This window comes from Syngnathus scovelli, chromosome 17 (genome assembly GCF_024217435.2).
Source record: "Syngnathus scovelli strain Florida chromosome 17, RoL_Ssco_1.2, whole genome shotgun sequence".
NCBI lineage: Eukaryota > Metazoa > Chordata > Actinopteri > Syngnathiformes > Syngnathidae > Syngnathus > Syngnathus scovelli.
In genome coordinates this window covers 6873108-6895033 of record NC_090863.1, presented here as the reverse complement: position 1 = coordinate 6895033, position 21926 = coordinate 6873108, and the positions used below count along the sequence as shown (strand labels likewise).

The 21926-nt window shown below is 52.6% G+C and overlaps 5 protein-coding genes across 12 annotated transcripts; 3 read left to right on the top strand and 2 right to left on the bottom strand.

Annotated features, from left to right (window-relative positions):
* The first annotated feature begins 105 nt into the window (after positions 1–105).
* Positions 106–3503, top strand: adhfe1 (alcohol dehydrogenase iron containing 1). Of its 2 annotated transcripts, XM_049748317.2 has the most exons (15): positions 145–233; positions 415–595; positions 856–893; positions 985–1025; positions 1094–1147; positions 1224–1378; positions 1450–1646; positions 1749–1826; positions 1909–2014; positions 2082–2234; positions 2306–2404; positions 2467–2545; positions 2617–2713; positions 2795–2952; positions 3028–3503. In XM_049748317.2, the coding sequence occupies exons 5-15, from the start codon at positions 1094–1096 to the stop codon at positions 3109–3111; spliced, it is 1260 nt and encodes a 419-aa protein (XP_049604274.1). In that variant the 5' UTR covers positions 145–233; positions 415–595; positions 856–893; positions 985–1025; the 3' UTR covers positions 3112–3503. The 2 variants fall into 2 exon arrangements, with proteins under 2 accessions (XP_049604273.1, XP_049604274.1); XM_049748316.2 differs by lacking the exon at positions 415–595 and having other exon boundaries at positions 106–233.
* Positions 3190–7667, bottom strand: LOC125985455 (transcriptional activator Myb-like). Of its 2 annotated transcripts, XM_049748326.2 has the most exons (10): positions 7400–7667; positions 6717–6781; positions 6183–6276; positions 5394–5477; positions 5118–5338; positions 4839–5052; positions 4484–4585; positions 4298–4390; positions 4002–4223; positions 3190–3653 (listed from the first exon to the last, which is right to left on the bottom strand). In XM_049748326.2, the coding sequence occupies exons 2-10, from the start codon at positions 6740–6742 to the stop codon at positions 3633–3635; spliced, it is 1077 nt and encodes a 358-aa protein (XP_049604283.1). In that variant the 5' UTR covers positions 6743–6781; positions 7400–7667; the 3' UTR covers positions 3190–3632. The 2 variants fall into 2 exon arrangements, with proteins under 2 accessions (XP_049604283.1, XP_068504793.1); XM_068648692.1 differs by lacking the exons at positions 6183–6276; positions 6717–6781; positions 7400–7667 and adding an exon at positions 6030–6168.
* Positions 7668–8406: 739 nt separating this feature from the next.
* Positions 8407–16606, top strand: wdr33 (WD repeat domain 33). Of its 3 annotated transcripts, none has more exons than XM_049748311.2 (22): positions 8407–8615; positions 9157–9226; positions 9795–10017; positions 10219–10287; positions 10647–10751; positions 10847–10942; positions 11470–11621; positions 12155–12252; positions 12415–12541; positions 12973–13127; positions 13271–13349; positions 13416–13526; positions 13705–13799; positions 14052–14138; positions 14243–14379; positions 14463–14618; positions 14692–15201; positions 15267–15324; positions 15484–15772; positions 15831–15979; positions 16056–16235; positions 16388–16606. In XM_049748311.2, the coding sequence occupies exons 2-22, from the start codon at positions 9162–9164 to the stop codon at positions 16501–16503; spliced, it is 3057 nt and encodes a 1018-aa protein (XP_049604268.1). In that variant the 5' UTR covers positions 8407–8615; positions 9157–9161; the 3' UTR covers positions 16504–16606. The 3 variants fall into 3 exon arrangements, with proteins under 3 accessions (XP_049604268.1, XP_049604269.1, XP_049604270.1); XM_049748312.2 differs by having other exon boundaries at positions 8408–8615; positions 14695–15201; XM_049748313.2 differs by lacking the exon at positions 9157–9226 and having other exon boundaries at positions 8408–8615.
* Positions 16607–16832: 226 nt separating this feature from the next.
* On the bottom strand, positions 16833–17821 carry sft2d3 (SFT2 domain containing 3). The gene has a single exon (XM_049748330.1). It carries the CDS (start codon positions 17819–17821, stop codon positions 17150–17152), a length of 672 nt encoding a protein of 223 aa, XP_049604287.1. The 3' UTR covers positions 16833–17149.
* A 118-nt stretch (positions 17822–17939) lies between these two features.
* fam49ba (family with sequence similarity 49 member Ba) lies at positions 17940–21776 on the top strand. 4 transcript variants are annotated; one of them, XM_049748322.1, is made up of 12 exons: positions 17947–18082; positions 18423–18528; positions 19592–19681; positions 19765–19886; positions 19964–20069; positions 20141–20277; positions 20381–20458; positions 20518–20634; positions 20847–20926; positions 21039–21165; positions 21247–21317; positions 21395–21776. In XM_049748322.1, exons 1-12 carry the CDS (start codon positions 18041–18043, stop codon positions 21462–21464), a joined length of 1146 nt encoding a protein of 381 aa, XP_049604279.1. In that variant the 5' UTR covers positions 17947–18040; the 3' UTR covers positions 21465–21776. The 4 variants fall into 4 exon arrangements, with proteins under 4 accessions (XP_049604280.1, XP_049604279.1, XP_049604281.1 ...); XM_049748323.1 differs by lacking the exon at positions 18423–18528 and having other exon boundaries at positions 17940–18082; XM_049748324.1 differs by lacking the exon at positions 18423–18528 and having other exon boundaries at positions 17951–18082; positions 19579–19681.
* Positions 21777–21926: the final 150 nt, after the last annotated feature.

Here is a 21926-nt window from a genome sequence, read left to right as displayed (position 1 = left end):
AAAGTTAAACCCATTATTTTGACCCCTGAACCACCCCTCCAAAATAAATTTATTTTTGGTGTGTAAAAGTAAAAGTATAGTAAAAGTACACGACGGACGTTTATTTTGAAAGAAGGATGGTGATGACGTCAGCGGATATTTGTGCGCACTGTGGACTGTGCAGGGTCTGAAGGAGAGATGGCGGTGGCACGGGATCGAGTTGTTCGTCTGCTGATGCAGCTCGAGCGCGCCACGTAATTACAAAACAACTCTTACGAACGAATGCTAGCGAGGAGCATGCGACGCAAACGTTTGGCTGAATCGATCGCCCTTAGATTGTACTGTCAGATATGGGCATTTAAATATAGATTTGTCACAGGCATCAATTCTAAGGCTTCCATGACTATACAGGCATCATGTTTTTATTTGTTTTAGTTCCTTCGTTCCCTGAAAGGGCTGTCTCTGGCGAGTGGTTCCAACTTGCAAGCCTTCCAAAGTTCAGCTGTCACTCGAGATGCCACGCCCCGCTCAGCTAGTACCACGCCCCCACGCCACGTGTCTATGATGCACTTGTTTTCATAACATTAGCGCCAGTCTTTCTGCTGATTTTGGAGCTGTGCGCTCTATGTTTTCACTTCTTGTGGTTGTATTTTGAGTAGTATCAGATGAATTGCATCAAAGGTGTTGTTTAATTGTTGGGGAACAACACAATAATGTGTTAAATGCCATCGCTAGCAGTTGCTTACTTGTAGCTTGACTGCAGTGCTTGTTTACAAGGCGTGTTCATAAATATTGTGAGGGGGTTTATTTTGTTATGTGTTATGTATGTATGGCAACATGCATGTGATCATGTTGTGTATGTGTATGTGCATACAGGTGCAGGTGTCCTGCTCACTCCAACACTTTCCATAAAGGTAAGTAATAAAAATAAAGTGGACGGTATGAACTACATGAGAGTACTTGCGAAGGATCGCCTTTGCTGATCCCTGACGTCTTTGTTGGCAGTGGTGCCAAGTGGCCGGCGTGAGACGGACTACGCTTTTGAGGTAACATGCGGTGCCTTCAAAAGCACACTTCAGTCACTCATCGTCACGGCGACGCGTTTTCCTTGAAGATGGCCGCTTCCAACATCCGATACGGGGAGGGGGTCACCAGGGAGATCGGCATGGTAAGCGCCGCCGAATGATCCTCTAATGATCGGTCCGCTACATTGGCGAAAGTGGCGCTTGCTTTTCACGTTGCAGGACCTGCAGAACTTGGGTGCCCGGAACGTGTGCGTGATGACCGACGCAAACTTGTCCTGCCTCCCGCCCGTCAAAGCAGTGCTGGAGTCGCTGGCCGAGAGCGGCGTGCCGTACCAAATGTACGAGGACGTTCGCGTGGAGCCCACCGACGGCAGGTGAGACGAGCCCCACCCTGCCCCAGGTATCCTGCTCTCCGATTGCTCACCTAGCCGCTGTTGATCTGCAGTTTCAAAGACGCCATCGCGTTCGCCAAGAAGGGCGCCTTTGATGCGTTTGTAGCGGTGGGTGGCGGCTCCGTGATTGACACCTGCAAGGCGGCCAATCTGTACTCGTGTCACCCTGACGCCGACTTTCTGGACTTTGTCAACGCTCCCATCGGCAAAGGAAAGCCGGTCACTGGTGCCTTGAAACCGCTCATTGCAGGTAAGCGGCAATGGTCAACTATTTTGCCGTTGCCATGGGGATGCTGAACTATTGCCGTGTGGGCATGGTAATGATGGCCGCTGTTAATTTCGAAACCCCCAGTCCCGACGACCGCTGGCACCGGCAGTGAGACAACGGGGGTGGCCATCTTTGACTACGAGCCTCTGAAGGCCAAAACAGGTAAGGGGCGCCAGTTGCTGCACCCAAGTCTAAATGCTTGAAAGCAAAGTGGAAAAGTCCCTTCCGTCATTTGTGCGTTGAGGCATCGCCAGCCGGACCCTGCGCCCCACCTTGGGCGTGGTGGACCCCCGCCACACCCTGAGCATGCCCAGCAGGGTCGCTGCCAACAGTGGCTTCGACGTCCTCTGGTGAGCGGTTGCTCTCTCGCCTGCCGCCGCCGAACAGATGCTCTGACCATGCTGTCCTTTGTCGCAGCCATGCCCTGGAGTCTTATACCGCCCTGCCGTACCACCAGCGGGCCCCCTGCCCCCCCAATCCCCTCAGCAGGCCCGCCTACCAAGGCAGCAATCCCATCAGCGATGTGTGGGCTCGGCACGCCCTGCGACAGGTCGCCAAGTACATGAAACGGTAAGACAAGATGATGTGGCATGGGCATCTCAAATGGCATGGCACCCTTCAACTGCGGTCATGTTCGGCAGGGCGGTCAACGACCCAGAGGATGCGGAAGCTCGCTCCAGCATGCACCTGGCCAGTGTGTTTGCCGGCATCGGCTTCGGAAACGCCGGTGTCCATCTTTGGTGAGCGTTTGTTGCGAGCGCCTTGGTGTGGCGCAGTGGCCCAATGTCCTGTCCCATTCCAGTCACGGTATGTCCTATCCCATTGCTGGAAACGTCAAGACGCACAAAGCTGACGGCTACAATGTGAAGCACCCCCTGGTGGTGAGTGTCACCCTCCAATTAACATGCCCCAATTGCACTCGGACGTCCAACTCCGTGCGTGTGTGTGCCAGCCTCACGGCCTTTCGGTGGTCCTGACCGCACCGGCGGTTTTCAGCTTCACGGCTCCAGCGTGTCCGGAGCGCCACCTGGAGGCTGCTGAAATCCTTGGTAAAAATCCTACGTAAAAATCGGGTGCTCCCAATGTGGCGTTGGCCGGAATTGGTGACATGCGTGTGGCCTCACCTCAAGGCGCAGACATCAGCCGTGCCAAGCGAGCGGACGCGGGCGCCGTGCTGGCCGATGCCTTACGTCACTTCCTGTTTGAGCTGAAGGTGGAGGACGGTCTCGCCGCCGTCGGGTACCAGCAAGACGACGTGCCTGCACTGGTCCGAGGAACCATCCCGCAGGTGGCGCGCTCGTTTGAGATTGACTCCGCCCTCTCCTGTCTGCTCTTGGCGACAAACCTTTGCATGTGTTTTTAGGAGCGCGTGACCAAACTTAGTCCCCGTGAGCACAGCGAGGACGACTTGACGCGTCTGTTCGAGGCCTCCATGAAACTCTACTGACGCGGCTTCCTTCTGTCACGTACCAAACGTGAAGGTGCAAAGCGGCCAGGTGAACGCGAGTGATGACATTAGCACTGATTTGGGGATTTGTTTTTTTATTCAGAAATATATGATACAAAGGTTTGACGATTCGTCAAATCGCAATTGGGCTCTGAAGTGAAATAAGACAGAGGTGCTGAAATCCAAGCAATTGTTGGATTTTATGTTAATAGCCAAGTACAAAATTCAAGCGCATTCAAGTGCTGTTCCTGCCCAAGAAATCAATCAAATAACAGATGCAATGAACATGGCACGTTTCCAAGTAAAACTGCTCAAGTGCATTCGAGTGCTGTTCCTGCCCAAGAAATCAATCAAATAACACACGTTTCCAAATAAAAGTGCTCTCACTCGCTGCTACTGCATATCCATACAGATGTAGATCTCCATCCATGCAGTCTTACTTCTGCACATCTCCAAAAACTGATGAGCAAAAGTTGTAAAAGGGCACAAGAAGTGGATGTGATAGGAAGCTTCATATTGATTCACAGGCTCCACCCACATTTCTGAAAACAGAATCATCATTCCATTTCAAAATCCACTTTCTCCATGTGCTCACAAAGTTTGGGCCCAGCGCCCCCCGATGGCCTGACATTGACATGACACTGTGCAAAGCAAAGCGGGCAAAAGTTGTCATGGAGACATCTGTAAGTGTTTGACCTTCAGCAGGAGTTGCAGGAGCAACAATAAAGATTCAAAACGTGAGAGAATGGGCAAATTTACTGGTCGTGCAAAAGAGCGCTTGAGTCCACGCTCGTTTCAGAAGCTTGCTGATTGCAGCAGCCCGACCCGTTTGGTGGCCATCGGTGAGGTTGGCCCATTTTTTGAGTTTGACAGGTGCGTGTAACACTCACCTCAAACGGTTCGCTTTTGATCCTCAGCGTTTCGCCCACGTCGGCGTCGTCGGTGGGTTGCAGGCACCACCACACTTCCTGACCCACCAGCGGGAAGCACAGTAACTCGCCGCTGTCCGCCGCGCGGCCGTGCGAGGCCCAGGGCGACCCCCCCTGATGTTCGCCGCTCGCCAGGCTTTCCTCCTCGAAGGAAGCCTCCGTGCCATCACCTGGACTCAACAGCTGAACACAAATCAAGTCACACTTCGTGGGCCGACGGCCGGCCAGACAGGCGGCGAGGACGGACGGCAGTTCACCCCAGAGGGAGACATGACGGCATTGTGCTCGTTGCTGTGGGAGGGGCTCCATTCGCTCAGCATGTTGAGGATTTCGCTGTTCATGACATGGTCCTGAAAGGCAAACACAGCCCATCAGGGGCTGGGCCAGGCCGGACCTCCAATTCCGAGAGGGTCACCCGGAGGTCATCATCCACGAGCGCTTACCTCCGAGCAAGAGAAGACGGCAGCTCGGTCCTTGTGCTCGCCACTGTGGTCGGGGCTCCAGTCGGTCAGCATGTTGAGAATCTCACTATTCATCAAGTGTTCCTACAGTGTACATGTGACATGACAGAGAGGTTGGCGCCGCAGGCTAGCCACTAGCACGCAAGCTTAATGATGGACACGTCCCATGTTTGGGCTCTACGTTGGGCAGCGATCGTTGTGCGTTCTTACAGACAGCTATACGTGCCGCAGTATACGTCGGCCACTGGCCAAACTAAGAGACCTTTTAAAGCCAGCGCCAGCTTTCTGCTGGCCACGTGTGGTTCCGTGCTGTATGTGGCGTGTGCGTGGTGGGCACCTCGCCAGCCGGGTCGCCCTTGAAAGCCGCCTGTCCGGCGGAAGACGAGGACGAGGAGGCGGCCGACGAGGACGAGCTGGATGAGGACGAGCTGGAGGAGGTGGTGCGGTGTACGCCCGAGTCTGGGTGCCGGTGGAGGATCTTGTGAGGGGTCTCGTTCTGCATCTTCCTCTTCAGGGTGGAGTTCCAGCGGTTTTTGATGGCGTTGTCAGGCCTGAGGAGATACGCACGTTAAAGACGACAGAAGGCGGGGTGGGGCCGTGCGGGCGGGGCACCTACCTGCCAGGCAGTAGCTTTGAAATGTGTGCCCAGCGGTTGCCTAGCAGGCGCTGCGCCTGGCAGATGATGCGGTCCTCCTCAGGCGTCCAGCTGCTCTTGATGACTTTGGGGTTGAGGTGGTTGAGCCAGCGCTCGCGGCACTGCTTGCCGTTGCGACTGCGCATATGCTTGGCGATCAGCGACCAGTGCTTCTTGCCAAACTTGTGCACCAACTCCACCACCTGCCACACGTCAGGGTCATGCGGCGGGCCCCGGGTCGGGAGCTCGCTCACTTACCCGCTCATCCTCCTCCAGCGTCCACGGGCCTTTCACCGGCTCCACACACTTCTCCTGCGCCCACTCAGCCACCGAGGCCTCGCCCTATCCAAGGCCAAGTCTTAGTTAGTATCGCCCTCCCGCAGAGGCGAGCCTCCGTCGCTGAGCCAACGCCCAAGAGCTCCTTCGGGATGTGCGCTGGGTACAAAGAGTCGGTCAGCGCGGCCCCTGGTAACCGCAGCATTTTGGGTGTCCAACAAGTGTTTTTTCTATCCACGAAATTTTCAAGGATTTTGACAATTTGCCTCTGTGAAAGTCCTGCTCAAGTGCCAGGTTTCTGGGAGATCCCAAAATGAAAAAACATTAACGTGAGGGGTGGTTGCACAAGTAAAAATCACACGCGACCAATCACATGGAAGCTCATGTCAACCAGCGCATAACTGCCAACCTTACAAGTAAAGTTGAGCTGTTCCGTATCCCAAAGAATGGCCTTTTTTTTTTTTTTTTGCAGGGCCACGCAGACTTTTTTCGAGCTAGCCTCTGCAGAGCTATTCTGATGTGGCCGAAATCGCCTCATTCCCGAATGGCGTTGTCCAATGAGGCTTCCTCATTACTCAACCAATTCCTTCCACATTCAAAACAATTAGATTGAGTCACCTTCCTCCAATTCGCCCAATTTCGATTTTTTCCTCTTGGTCGCACCGTCAGCATTTGTCCCATTTTGGTTAAGCGGCAGCTCTTCCGCGTTGGCACAACACAAGTCACACTTGCCAGTTCTGCTCATTGAAGGAGACGAGCGAGCGGACTTGCCTCCTCTTTCACCCATTCCGACTTGAGTGGAGTCAATCTGGCAAATCGTCCGCGCTCATCTTTGGCCGGCAAGCAGCAGCAGCATCGCTTGGTGCTGGCACACGAGACGAGACAAGACACGGCAAGGCAAAACAACATAAGACAAGACACGGCAAGGCAAGACAACACAAGACAAGACACGGCAAGGCAATGCAAGGCAAGACACGTGACGCTCACTGACAAAGGTGGCGGGCCGTGTGTGCCGCACGACTTGCTGAATATTTGCGTCTTTGTTCACCCATTTGGATCACAGGCAGGCTGAACAAGATGGCTAAACTTTCTGTTGCCGTTCATGTGACACTCGCAGCAACGTAAAAGCCAAATTTTCCACCGACGTTACTCGGGAGCCCGCCGAGACGACACTACCATTGGTTCGAGGTACTTTTAGATTTGGTGCCATGCCATGTCACATTTCTACTGTCAATGTGAGCTCGCGTGGTTTGAACAAAGGTTGGGAAGTACCGGTGGGTGTGCATCGTGCGAATGAGGTCTAACCTGGATCTGTGGCTTCGGCCGCTCATCGTGAGGCTGCTGGCGACGCTCCAAGCAGGTTTGCCTGCCTGCCAACCACATCAAAACACATGCATGTCGGTGTAAACAAGAACGACATCATCGACACGCTTGGGCCAGGTGTCCTTCGACGTGAACAAGCAACAGTCCGCTGTTTGCCACAAGTTGGCTCAAAGCATGGCACCAAGGTGGCGATTGTGTCATAGTAGTGGTTAAAAAAAACAAAATACATTCAGTGTGTGTGTGTGTGTTTATTTTTGTGTTATATGTATGTATATATATATTTATATATATACACACATATATACATATACACATACATATATATATATATATATATATTTACATATATACACACATATATACATATACACATACATATATACATATATATATGCGTGTGTTTATGTGTATACATATTTACATACATGTATCCGCACACACACACACACACACACACACACAATAAAGTAGTATTCGTTACTGTCACACGAAAAACAAAGCACATTCTAAAACGATCGCAGTAAAAGCGTGACAATTATCACAAGATGATCAAGCTTTGCTGTGTTCCATCCTACGAAAGACGTTAAAAAGAGCTCTTTGTAGTTAATGGCCGCGACCAATTATAAAGAAGTGACGTTGAGGGTGTTTGACGACAATTAACTCACCTTAAAGTTCAAAAGGTTGAGAGGTTAAGCTAAGATAAGCTAAAATAAACTAAGCTATGTTTTGCGCAAGTGATCGAAGCGACATTGACTAGGGGCCTAATCGAAGCGCTGGGAAAGCGCAACTGATGTTGGTCGCCCGCCCGTCCGTCCGTAGCCACCGCCGACGTCCGACGTTTGGCCTCCAACTCCCGCCCCATCAAAGAGGCGCTCGCCCATTGGCCGCCATGACTATGACAACACTCTTTATACGTCACCTTGGCTTTATGACGAAATAGCTGGAAAAAGTCCCCCCCCCCCCTTCGTTTTATTTCTCATCTCCAAACGACATGTCATGCTCAATAGCAATAGGACATTGTGACATGCATTGATTTGCAATACCGGGCAGTCACTACGTTTGGAACATTTTGTCACTCATGTTCAGTGATCATATTCAGTGATCTCATCTTATGGAAATGTTTGGCACTTCTGATTAGCTAGGTAGCTTGAGCTATGCCGTTCTATTTGAACATCTAGACGTCTATTCAACATTAAATAAGGTTCTCTTTAGTACATTTAACTTATACTTATGTTAGCTGCGGATATAAATAAAACGTTTGTTGTTAAAATGAACCAAAACGATAATTGAACCTAAATAAAAACATTTTTCAAACATTATCCAACCATCACAAATATAAGTGTGCAATGTTTTTAATCATATCATGTTTAAAAAATTTAAAAATATGCATACAATATTAAAAAATGAGGGCTATTTTAATAGAATAAAACTAATGAATGAATCATATTATCAACCGCAACGGAAATTTTTTTTGTTGTGCGCAGTACTCATCGTTTTCAAGTTCTTTCTTTCATAAAGCAAACAAGTTACAGTTTTGTGGCAAGCCTATTTAAATTGACAATTAAAGACAGATTTCAGTCAGTTTTGCGTCCAACTGTTTCGGTTTGCGACGTTGCGGTGACGTCACGGATCCTAAGGACGCGATGGAGCCGGCACGCTGGGCTGGGGGCGGGGTCTACGCATGCCGCGATGACGTCACGTTCCATGTTTGCGCCGCAGCAGCTTATGTTAGCTGCCGGCTAAAGCGGCACCAAGTGGACTCAAGTGGACGCATTTGATCAAGATTTGCTGTGCCGAGTTGCGAGAGAAGCACAGCGGGAGGAGCCCGCAGCTAGTGTCCGCTCGCTAGGCTGCGAGCTTTGCTTGCCGCGGAGACTTCGGGTGAGTGGTGAGAAGCCTCGGGGGCCTCCGAATCCCACGGAACCGCTGCTGTTAGCCTGGCGGCTAGCAAACGAGACAAAACCAGCCCGAGAAAACACGCACTCGCTGTAATGGCATCGACCCGAAACAGCCGTTAACGTACATGGACAACAAAACCTCCACTTTATTGGATGCCCGCCATCGCTTTCCTCGCACTACGCTTGTTTTCGCTAGTGAGCCGCTCACGCTAACCGCGCTAGCTAGCTAGCTGGCGAGGCGCAATGCTAACATTGAGGCTCACGAACAGTTTGTTGCCTCTGGATCAACAGTGATTTTAGCTTAAACGTGTTGAATTTAAGCGTTACCGATGAAGCCCCTCTTCTCGTTTACACACTCTCGAGTATGTGTGTATGTTCAAGCGCAACTTATCGACCATCTACAATCATTTAGATAAACGATGGCTTAATTAGAGCTCATTTCAAACTTGAAATTGCCCAAACCCTCCGTTGAAGGTTTGAAACTAATCCAGCTTAAATGTCTTCCGGTCTATGGCGTCATCAAGCCGGGATGCCTGGACAACGTTTGCCAATGGACGGGATAGATGTGACCGTCAATTCGAGCGCCTGCAGAGGGTAAAACTGGCCTCTGGGGATGAGGAATTATTCACTTCAATCCCAATGACTGCAAATGCGAGACTGTCCAAAATATTGTGTATTCATTCATTGTCACATGGATAATGCATTCATGTTTTAAAAAAATACACATGCGGAGGTTTACTTTCCTTCTGATGTATGTGATGAAGCGCAACACCGACTCCTGGCGAGGAGGACTAAATTTATGTCTGACCATTTATTTTTGTAATTGTGTCGGCAACCGCTATTGGCGGTCTTCACGAGTGAGCGATACACAGAAGTCGTCCCGATGCGATATCTGCTATTGGTACTTGCTCGTCCCGTGTTTGGTTCAAAATGTTCTGCAAAAAGCTCGTAGAGGTCACAGTTCAATGTTTTGACACTTGCTCTTAGAGCCACGGAATAGCTTGTGCCCGTCAGTCTTCTGTAATACGTTGAAAGAGGTGTTTTTTTTTTTCATTTGCGGGAATCAAACTCACGGTGTTGGCACACAAAACGATCCCCCGGTGGGGCAGACTCGCGGCATGTGGCTTTTTCGGACACGCGGTCACGTTCCCTTTTGACGCAGGTCCGCCCAGAACGCAGACATGGCGACGGACGTGAGTTCTCCGCAGCGCTTCTTCCACATGCCGCGCTTCCAGCACCAGGCGCCGCGGCAGGTCTTCTACAAGCGGCCCGACTTTGCTCAGCAGCAGGCCATGCAGCAGCTCACCTTTGACGGCAAGCGCATGCGCAAGGCCGTCAACCGCAAAACCATCGACTACAACCCCTCTGTCATCAGATACCTACAGGTAGGAATTCAATTGTGTTTCTGAAGCAATACCCTCTTCTGGAATAGTAAAGGGATATAAACAAAAATTTGGATTCTTTGAACAAAAACTCCTCAATGGTGAAAAATGGGCCGTTTTATCTCTAATCTTGAAAACTTCCCAGAGATAGCTTTCTTTATCACTCGGCTCTCCATCGCTCAGCTGCTGCCTTCTTGCCCGCAGAATCGTCAGTGGCAACGAGACCATCGCGACCTGCGAGCAATCCAACCCGATGCCGGATGCTACAATGACGTGAGTCTGCCTTCCTCGTCCTCGTCTGCTTCCCTCGTCCTCTTTTATCTTATATATATATATATCTTATACTTTTATCCTCGTCGTCCGCTTTGCTGCCACCAGAATGCAATTTTCTAGAAAGCAAGCGGCGAGCGTTAAAATCCTTCCCAAGAAATCTGGCTGCCATTGAGAAAAGGTGTTGCGCTAGCGCCACCAAAGTGTCACGGAGGATGACCGACAACGGTTACTCTTGAGACGTTTTGGACACTTTTGCCCTCAACAAGGTCATGTGTGCAACGTTTTGAGGGACAAGCTTGCATGATTTGTGGCAAGCGAGTCAAGCGGCGTGACCTGACGTGTGCGTTTGTGTCCCACAGTTGGTCCCTCCTATCGGAATGCTGAACAATCCCATGAACGCCGTCACCACCAAGTTTGTGCGCACGTCCACCAACAAAGTCAAATGCCCCGTCTTTGTCATCCGGGTGAGTTGGTCGTGCCTGCCGGGCTCTGTGCTCGGTGGGGAAAGCTCGCCTGCATTTATTTTGTTGTTGTTGCTCACACGCCCGCCCGCCCGCAGTGGACTCCGGAGGGGCGTCGGCTGGTGACAGGAGCGTCCAGTGGTGAATTCACGCTGTGGAACGGGCTGACGTTCAACTTTGAGACCATTCTCCAGGTGAACACGCGTGGTGCCGCTCGTCCGATGGGGAAACCACAATTCATCTCCACAAATTGAAATAAGATTTTAAAATGTTTTTGGGTTAGTCTCTATTATGATACTGCATAAAAGCATATGCTCGTGACAACATTCAATGGGATGAAAAATAATCTAACAATTTGTCCGCGCTTTGGCCACCAGGGGGCAATGTAAAAGACGCTGCTGTAAAGCTGGACTGGAGAACATTTCGACCTTTGTGTTTTCATAACTCTTCCGGTGAAACATGAACTTGCAACTAGTTGAATGGCACGAAAAAACTTTAAGGAGGCTGGCGGGAACCCTGCCAGAAGAAAAACTACAAATGCGCTGATGTGCTTTCCATGCAAAGATGGAAGTCAGCTTAATCTTCGCCGCGTGATTCCTACACAACATGTGAAAAAATGGCCTCAGTAAAAAGAACATCAATAATATTGGTGGAGGGGGAGGGGATCTGAACCTGTGAATAAGGTCCAAAGTCTGATGCGGCCTTTTGTGACCTACCTCAGGCTCACGACAGCCCGGTGCGCGCCATGACCTGGTCGCACAACGACATGTGGATGCTGACGGCAGACCACGGCGGCTACGTCAAGTACTGGCAGTCCAACATGAACAACGTCAAGATGTTCCAGGCACACAAGGAGGCCGTGAGAGAAGCCAGGTTTACATCCGATCGCCACTTTTCCCTCCTCCGCCTTCTCGTGTGTCTTGTTGTGTCTGCTAATAAAGTGGCGTCAATAAAGGCCAAAGTGGCACTTTGTCGGCCATCAATAAAGTTGATCACGCTTCCTGTGTGTCAGCGCCATCTAGCAAACGCCGGGAGGATGCGGGACTGTGATCACTCACTTCTAAACCTAGACCAAGTCCGGCCCGGACCAAAAACCCCGGTCTAAATCGAGATACCCGCCCAAATCCTTTGAGCCCAGACCTGTACGTGTAGCCAAACCTAAAGCTCGACACGCACTCGGACCTGATTTTACTCGTTAACTCGTACTGTACCTGAATGCAGGTCGAAGATTTGACCTGAGCTTAGGCTGAGGGGGGCCAATCGGGGGTGGGTGGTGTCTTGCTCAAGGTCACAATCCCAATTACTCTGCCACTCTTGGAAATAAGGGTCCCCCCCAGACCGGAGTCATCGAGCTTGGCGGCGGCCCTGAAGTGTGTTTGACGTGTCGCTTCCTGTGTCCTCTCTAGTTTCTCACCCACGGACAGCAAATTCGCCACCTGCTCGGACGATGGCACCGTTCGGATTTGGGACTTCCAGCGCTGCCACGAAGAGCGCATCCTTCGAGGTAGTACAACCCCCATCACCACGTCCCTTGCTTTTGGTCTTTCTCTCCTTTTATTTATGATTATTTTCCAAATAATTTTTTGTTTTTTGACCATACCACCCGGGTGGGAGCTGCTTGTAAGCTTGCGTTGAATGGTTTTTGTGTATGTGTGTGCGTGTGCAGGTCACGGTGCCGATGTGAAGTGCGTGGACTGGCACCCCACCAAAGGTCTGGTGGTGTCCGGCAGCAAAGACAGTCAGCAGCCAATCAAGTTCTGGGACCCAAAGACCGGACAGAGTCTGGCAACCCTGTGAGTCCAAGTTCTTTCCCTTCATCTTCACAAAGATGGGGAAGAGGGGGGTGATGTTCCCTCTCCCTTCTTCATTTTACTATGGGAGGGGCACATGATCATCACAATGTTTTTTTTTTTTTGTTCTATTGTTGTGGTTTGTTTTTTTGTTTTTATTTCATGCACATTTCTATTTATTTCTGTTGTTAGACGGGACTTTTAGTTTGGACTCGGGTTGCTATCATGATTTAGCGAATCACACCAAGTGCTGTATGCACACAGCTATCCATCCCTCTATTGCCTCATCTATTTTTGTGTTTGAAGTAATGACAAAGACAAAAAAATGAAACCCTTTGATTGGTGGCTGTCACGCGTCAATGAATAAAGAAACGCTATTTGTGGTCGGCGAGCAATTTGGAGCCATTGAGCATGCTCATCCTTGACCTCCTCAGCCACGCCCACAAGAACACGGTGATGGAGGTGAAGTGGAACAGTAACGGCAACTGGCTGCTGACGGCGTCACGCGACCACCTCTGCAAGCTCTTTGACATCCGCAACCTGAAGGATGAGCTGCAGGTGTTCCGGGGTCACAAGAAGGAAGCCACGGGTGAGCCGCCGTCCAAATCGCCCCGTCGCAAAGTTGATCGCAATCGAAGCGAGCCATCTTTCACCGTTTGACCATTGGTGGCCATCTTTGAAGAGATGGTTCTCTTGGCGCGACTAACTGGAGTGCTTTTGCTCTTTTCCCAGCGGTGGCTTGGCATCCCATCCACGAGGGGCTATTTGCTAGCGGCGGCTCGGACGGCTCTTTGCTCTTCTGGAATGCTGGGTAGGAATGCACGATCATCCAGTCCAAGTCGGAGCGTGTCATTTACGTTGCGCTTGTCGGCATCAGGGTGGAGAAGGAAGTGGGTGGCATGGAGATGGCGCATGAGGGAATGATTTGGAGTTTGGCCTGGCACCCGCTCGGTCACATCCTCTGTTCGGGATCCAACGACCACACCAGGTAGCGTCTACTGCCGCACACTTGCATGTGGAGAACAAAAAAAAAAAAAATTTTGACTTTGCACAGATCAGACTGGTTGGTAACTGCCGGTAGTTTTCGATTTTATGTCTCAAACCTAATAGCGCTCTTGCACTCTGAGTCGCGAGCCCAAAGTCACAGTGTGCTCTGTGTTTGTTAGTAAATTCTGGACCAGGAATCGTCCCGGCGACAAAATGAGGGACCGCTACAACCTCAATCTTCTACCTGGCATGTCGGAGGACGGCGTGGACTACGGTCAGTCACGTGACACGACACGTATACTCAACGCACCCATAGCTTGTCAGCTCACACGAGTAAGGGAGAATCTCGATTCGTGCCGTGCCCGCTGCCGTGACTAGGCTTTTCCCCTATTTTAAACACCGGTTAGGAAAATGAAGTAATGACAAATTAAACGCAGCGGAGATCCGCTGCAAATAGCCCAAATATGAAAATATTTGAGCCCAAGTGTTTAGGAGCTGCCACAGTAATCCGCGTGTATGGTGACAGATGACATGGAGCCAAACAGCATGGCTGCCATCCCCGGAATGGGAATTCCCGAGCAGCTGAAGATCGCCATGGAGCAGGAACAGACGCGTGAGTAGTCTTTGCCGACGGACTGCGTCAAGAGTTTGTGACCTGTTCAAGAAAACAAAGGAGAAAAGAGCAAACAAAAGCTAAGATGCTGCAATTGTGTCCAGATAAAGAGGCGGGGCCAGAAGAGATGTCCATCCCGGGACTGGATTGGGGCATGGATGAGGTGATGGGCAGGGACAACAAGAGGGTCCCGCAGAAGAAGGTCCCCTACGCCAAACCCATCCCAGCACAGTTCCAGCAGGTCAGCTCGTACTTGTCAATCACACAACCCTATTGTCGCCATCTTCCGACTCCGGGAAACCCGACCCACCATCTTCTCCGCAGGCCTGGGCGGAAAATAAAGTTCCTTCCATGCCCCCGTCTGGAGAGGGCCCCAAAGAGCGCAAGGCGGAGCCCAAAGGAGACGGCAAGAAGAGAAGTCAGGTGGAGCTGGAGCAGGAAATGGCGGCGTTGCAGTACACCAACCCCAAGCTCCTGGAGGTGAGTGACGCGGGCCACGCGTGACGCGGGCCACCCGTGCCGTGTCGCCAGCTGATCAGCTGCTCTCTTTTAGCAGCAGATGAAGATGGACCGCATGAACCAGATGAGCTCGGACGGCTCCCAGCAGGGCACCGGGCCCCCCTACTCTGGTCCCGCAGTGCAGCAGAACTTTGCTCCTCCCCAGTCCAACCACATGGGGCCCCCCCACATGGGGCCTTCATTCATGCCCTCCGCTCAGATGGGCACGTCGTCCGGGCACGGGCAGGCCATGATGGGCCCGCCAGACATGCAGAGACACACCGCCTCTTCCAGGAACATGGGCGCTCAGGGACCGCACAACTTGGGCCCCGCAGCCAGAGGAGTGCCTGGCTCTCACGGGGGCATGATGGGACCTCCCGCCAGAGGAATGGGGGCACGGGATTTACAGGGGGCTCTCCCTCAGGGGGGCATGATGCCACCGCCTCAAGGAAACATGATGGGACCTCAGGGGGGCATGATGGGACCCCCATCCAGGACACATAACTTCGGGATGCACGGGCCTCACCCGGGGAACATGCAGGCACCGCCTTACATGCAGCACCAGGTAAGTGTGGCGTCATCACGCGTGGGCCCATGGTTCTCCTGACTTGTGCTCTTTGGTGCTTGCAGGCCCAGACTTCAGGGCCCCCCATGCACGGGAGGGGCCAGCAGGGCCCCAGCAACAAAGGTGGGCCGCAGTCTTGGCTGTCAAAAATGTTTTTCTTGTGATCATAGTGGAATTGATTACACGGAAGCAGCACGTTTTGCTCTGTCAAAAACTGTAAAAGGACCATGTCCCACACAGCTTCTTTAGTATCCTTGTTGCGTCTGTCTCACCCTCCCTCAGACGCCCGGGGGCCGGCCCCCAACCACCACATGGGACCCCCTGACCGCCAAGGCGGCGGGGGGCACGAGCACTTCTGGGGAGACGGACAGCACAAACCACAGGATTTTGACGGGGGCCATGACTTCCACAGCCGAGGGGAGGAGGCCTGGAGACCCGGATCCGCTTTTCCGGGGACGGCAGGACACCGGGTCGGGGCGGGTCTCCGAACAGGCGGCGCCGCGGCCAACTGGGGTCCCGAAGACCGTGCCCCCCGAGACTTGGGAGAGTTTCGAGGGCGGCGAGACGACAGGTAAGCCAGACTCATTTTCTCTTGGGCAACCCGAGTGCCAAAACTGTCAACGGTTCAGGTTCAGAGGAGGCCCGGGACGGCCCGGAGGTCGAGGCTACCCTGAGGACTACGCGGGCCAGGAGGAAGGCTTTGACGCCCTCGAAGACGGGATGGGCTGGGACGCCGGGGTCAGGGCCAGGCCTAGAGGCGGGGGCCCCCCACGAGGAGGTACTTTCATACTTGATTTACTATTTGGTTTCTGGGTCCCGGCTAGTGTTGACCGTGTGCCCTGGGATGTGTTGAGGTCCCGACGGCTACCGCGACGGACTCTCTCTACACGACAGCGCGTCCTCGGCGGGCCGTGAGCGGTCGCTGTCTCTGCAAGGCATGGACATGGCCTCGCTGCCGCCGCGGAAACGACCCTGGCAGGATGGCCCGGGAACGGTCGACCCCCGAGAACGAGACACGCCGGGTTCAGATGCAGGTCAGTTTTGTTTGTGTGACATTTGAAATATTTAAAAATGCTTGACACAATTTGGTGCTTGACAATGGCTTGTATTGAAAGCACGTGTGGCAGGGTTTGAAAGAATAACATAGCACGTATGCTTCTCATCCACCACACACACCACCCCACAGGTCGATCTCTTCAGCGGGACGACGGCTACGGGCGTGGCGCACGGGGTGGCTGGGGGCCTGGACCCAGGAGAGGGGGCCCCCCCTTGCGAGGCGCGCCGAGGGGCCGTGGGCGCTAAACAGCTTCCTCGGCTGCTAATCTTTCCTCATTTTTTTGTATGGAATTTCTATGTTTTGTCTTTTCACTGACTGGGCAATAAATACCCACGTGGAAGCTTTGAATCCTGCTCAAATATCTGTTCTGTTTTTGGATCAAGACGTGCGAAGGATTGTGGACCAGCAGGAAGCATGGACGATGACCCCCCCACCACACACACACACACACACACACACACCACTACTACTACCAAATGATTCGGAAACACTGTACAGTTGTTTTTTTTCCCCATGGCAATTATAATGGGAATTATTCTGCTGAAAATTTCATCCAAATATAGGCAGGCTGTGATTTAGGTCCTGAAAAGCACATTTATTAAGTATAAACACTTGTTAAATAAAATAAAAAAGTACCACACTTAAAGTAAAACTATAGTGGTGCTTGATTTATGGCAAAAGCAGTTGTCTCATAATGTCAAGTTTAATTTGTAGGTGTTGAATTGCATTTATTTCAGCGAGTCTTTCTGGTCCCATAACAGCCAAGTCAGCGTTCAGGCCCACCGGTAAGAAGCCAAAAGTGAGGGTCCGCTTTGTCCAAAGTCGCTTTGGCTCTGCAAAAGGCACATGACCGATGATGACGTCATCGGTTCTCGGACCGACGGCCCCGGCTCAGATGGCCATGCTTTTCCCGGTCACTGTCCTTTTGAGGGCGGACGCGGCAACGCCGCCCACGAAGCGGATCCCGGCGCTGCCTCCAGGGAGCAGCGACACCACGTATCCGACGAGCGCGGCAACCTGCGCGGCAGCCCCGAACGCCGTCAACACAGTGCTGTGCAGGCTCAGCGCGGCGTACAACGTCCCTCCGAGGGCGCACAGGTACACGACGGCCCCAGGCGAGCCGGGCAGGCCAGCGGCTAGCCGGCTGGGTCCCCGCAGAACCGCTGCGGCCGCGATGGCGAAGGCCGAGCCCAGCGACCACAACAGTGCAAACTTGCGGGCGTAAATGAGCAGCAGCGGCGCATACAGAGCCGAAAGGCCGAAGCACAGCGCTGACAGGGCGGCAAACATCCCGGAGATGGCCAGCCGCTGACGGCGACTCACGCCCGGCATGCACGGGTCCGGCTCGGCTGACCACGGCCAACTCCCGCCGGAGCTTGGAGCCGCCGAGGCATTGCCGCCGCCGGACCACGGGCTGGACCAGCGTCCGAACCAACTTCCGGGAACCGGCTCCGGCTCGCCGAGCTCCACTGCGGTGCTGCCGCCGGACTGCAACGACGGGGCGGCTGTCTTGCCTCTGGACTGCGACAAATACTCCTGCAGCTGCCGGTTCAATTCCGCCATTACGACGACACTCCGAGTCCCAGCGCCTCTGCTAACATGCTAATTAAAACGCTAGCAGCGCTCCGTTTCCGTCTCCTCGCCCGCTTCTTCTTCGTGAGCTGGTTTGTCACGCGATCAGCTTTTGAGCGACCGCGGCCGGATGGCAGAAACATGACACACGAGCAATTTGGACGTACTCATCAATGATGTCTCCTGCTGGTCGCAAGAAAACTGCACCAGATGCAGATGACATCATTTCAGCCAGTGCCCCACGGCACAGAGGTGAGCTGACACAAAGGTTCTTGGGACGCTTGGAAGAGGAAAGAGGAAAAACTTTTGAGGGGGCGGCCCAGACTGAAATAGGAACGTTTCATTGGATGTGTGGGGAAAGCAAACGAGTATGGCAAAAGGAATGAGGGAAGGATGAAGTGGAAGGTGGTCTTGTTATTGTCGTGGTTGTTTTGGGGCTCCTCCGCCGTGCAACGCCGACCCTCCCGACGTGTTGCATTCGAGTTTTTTTTCGTTGCGTTGGCTTCTGATGACCTTGATGCGTTCCGCCGACGTCGCGGGTCCCTCGCGTGCGCCGATTGGCCTCTCGCTCAGGAAACGTTTCCTTTTATAGCAAACGCTGCGCCGAGGGGCCACACTTCCGGGTCGTCGGCATGATCACCTGGACGCGCTAACGCCAACCCGTCGAACCTCCACCGATCCCGCACCGATCGGCGAAGGTCAGTACTGCGCTGGGGACGGGAGTCGGGGTCTAGGTCTCGTTCAAGCTCTCTGCGGGTCTGGGTGGATCGCGCCGGTCGAGACTCGTCACAGGTCTTGTTGAGACTCGACAGTCAATTCCGAGTGGAGGCGTCGCACTTTGTGCACGCTCCAAAAGTAGCGATTTGTTGATGGAGCTAAAAGTTGCGGTCCGTGATTCCCTGATCACCATCAGGAACGCAGACGAACACTTCCGGTTACAGTCTAACAGTCGACAACTCGGCGGCCACTTCTTTAGGGACACCAGCACTTCCCTACTATATTGTAACGATCAACTTTTAGGAGCTGCTTGTTGAACAAGCCATTTTACTATGGAGTGAGTTGTAAAATGGCTTCGTCGTTGCTTCCTGTTTAGCGGAATAAAATTAGTGCTCAAAAAACATGTTGGAAAAACACGAGTGTTTTGTTTTTTGTACATTTCAAATGCACAAACTGGTTGTGTGAAATTCTTTTTTTTATTATTTAAAACAAGTTTATAAACTTTGTTGGAAATCCTAAACTATGATGTAGCAAAAGGTGAAATAATAATCCTTTTGCTGTACGTAATACTGAACATCATTATTATAGACTTGACACAATTCAAATTTGTCTTCTTTTTATTAGCCCTCAAATCGGAAGAACAGGTGCTCCAATGATGTAAAAAAAAAAAAAAAAAAGACGCGAGATGTCCAAGTGCACACATGTGCGGAGATGCGACTCCTCGAGTAGACGAAAGAGCCGAGACGAGTCAGCTCGCCTTCCTCCCACGTCATCACTTCCTCTTGACACTCGTCGTACTCGCTGTCAGGCGTTGCACGTGTCTCATTGTGCGTGTGCGCGCGTCCTCAGTGCCACAATTTGCTGCAAAGTGCCCGTGCACGCTGCCAGTCCCACCAATGAGGCGCCGCTGCTTCAACTTGCGTCGAAAGCAAGCCGAAGTCAGCTGACACGCTCGCTCGGATAAGATGATCTTTAATTCGATGAAATAAATGTTGCCCGCATCACGTTGGACCGAAATATTTTTCTCACAGCATTTTCTTGAAGGTTTTGTATGCACGAGAATGGGCAACTTGATCAAAGTGCTGAGCAGAGACATCGACAACAACACCGGAAACTTCTTCTTGGACTTTGAGAGTAAGACGCACGCACGGACACACCCACACAAACGCACTATGCGCACATGCAGTGCCAGTCGAGTGATGTGTCCGCGTGTGCAGATGCGGAGGCGTCAAGCTGCGAGAAGGAGGTTTGGGAGAAGGTGAACAAGGTGCTGACGGAGGCTCAGGTGATTCTGGAGGAGCTTCAGGCCTACACGGGAGCAGGCGAGCAGATCCGACTGGTAAGATCCAATCCCGCCCGCCGCGGATGTACGCATGTGTCAGTGTATTGTGAGCGTGCCCGTTTGCGTGCACACAGGCCATCCAGAGTCCGGGCGAGAAGGGCGCTCAGGACAGGGCCTGGTCTGCCGTTCTTCCCCTCGTGGCGAAACTCAAACGTTTCTATGAGTTCTCCCACAAACTCGGTAAGTCTTTTGCCAACGCATCGTTCTGCCCTCAGTCTCATTCCTTCAACGCTTTCCCGGCGTGTCTCCAGAGCGGAGTCTGCACCAGCTGCTGGAGGTCCTGACCGGCTCCGAAGCTCCGCCCACCCAGCAGCTGGAGAACAAACAAGCGCTGGCTAGACAGTTTGCGCTCATTCTGCACTTCACGTTGAGATTTGACGAGCTCAAGGTTGGCCGGCGCCTTCAACCTTCCTCATTCCCTTTGTAGCTTTCTTCTTCAGTCACCCTCATCTCAATCTTCTTCTTGCTCTCGATGATCCTCGTGGTTGCAGATGACCATCCCAGCCATCCAGAATGACTTCAGTTACTACAGACGCACCATCAGCCGCATGCGTATCAAGAACCTGAGTGTAAGAAGCGCACACATGCTGCACCTCGCCGTCATTGTTGATGTGCGCCCGTCCTTCAGGGCGACGCAGATGCCGAGGTCAACAACGAGCTGGCCAATCGTATGTCCTTGTTCTACGCCAGCGCCACGCCCATGTTGAAGACTCTGAGCGACGCCACCATCAAGTTCGTCACCGATGTCAGTACGCGCTGACGCAACTCCGCCGATGCGCACTTGACGCGATCATACCCGCGGTGTCATCGCGTAGCTAAGTCTAAGAGCGTCGTCGGCATGTGTAAAATGAGACGGGGGTCCGCAAATGGTCCCGGGTCACGACTCGGATGACGACGTTCCCGTGTGCCACTTGTAACTTCTATGCTGCCCTACGGGGGCGCTGCTGTGTGACACAGAATCCCCAAGTTCCCGTCGACAACACCACTGACTGCCTGAGCACCATGGCCGGCGTCTGCAAAGTCATGCTGGAAACACCGTGAGGCCCTCAACGCAACGGCGAAACATCGGCGAGGCATGGGTGGGGCATCGTCGCCCCAGCCCCGCCTCGCCCCGCCCACTTTGGAAAATGAACCCACGGTCCTTTGCAGAGAGTACAGAAGTCGTTTCACCAGCGAGGAGACGCTGCTCTTTTGTTTGCGCGTGATGGTGGGCGTCATCATCCTCTATGACCACGTGCACCCGGCCGGAGCTTTCGTCAAGACCTCCAACATCGACGTAAGAGCGCCGCGCAGCACTCACACTGGAACAAGAGGAGCAGGCCAATGACGGCGTTGCCCCGTGCTTGCTTGCGTGCAGGTGAAAGGCTGCGTCCGGGTGCTGCGGGAGCAGCCGGCAAGTAGCGTGCGAGCTCTACTGGATGCGCTCAGGTCACAATTTGCCCTTGGCGACTTGACGCCCGCTAGCTTGCCCGTCGGCCGACCTGCTGACGTGTTGACCTCCGCAGGTACACCACCAAGCATCTGAACGACGAGGCCACGCCAAAACACATCAGGAACATGCTGAGCGTCAATTGAACAAGAGCGCCCCCTGCTGCTCGTCCTCTGCATTTCAGCACAACTCCTGAGCTTTCCGGTTTGATTCCTCCTCCTTTGGTCTTAACGGTTCCTACTCTACCTCTCCTGTCGCCATTGTTGCTCACATCTGGGTGTGACTGGCGCGGGTGGACTTCACTGGAAGCTAACGTTAGCCTTGGCTAGCAGCCGACATCAAGATCAGAGCGATGGTCTCGGACGCGAGGGCCGCCTCAACCTGCAGTTCGATTTTTCTTACTCAGTTTTTTATGTAAAGTTGCGCTTACTTTTTGGCTCCATAAAGTTTTGTATGTACTTTTGTTGGCTCTTATTGTCTGACTGAGTGGCAATGGACTGGCACGGCACACATGGACCAACGGTGGCCAGTAAAGGCCAGACAGAAAAACAATCTCTTCATTTAAAATTCAAAGTACAACATTGATTGTCCTTATTCATTTGTGCGAT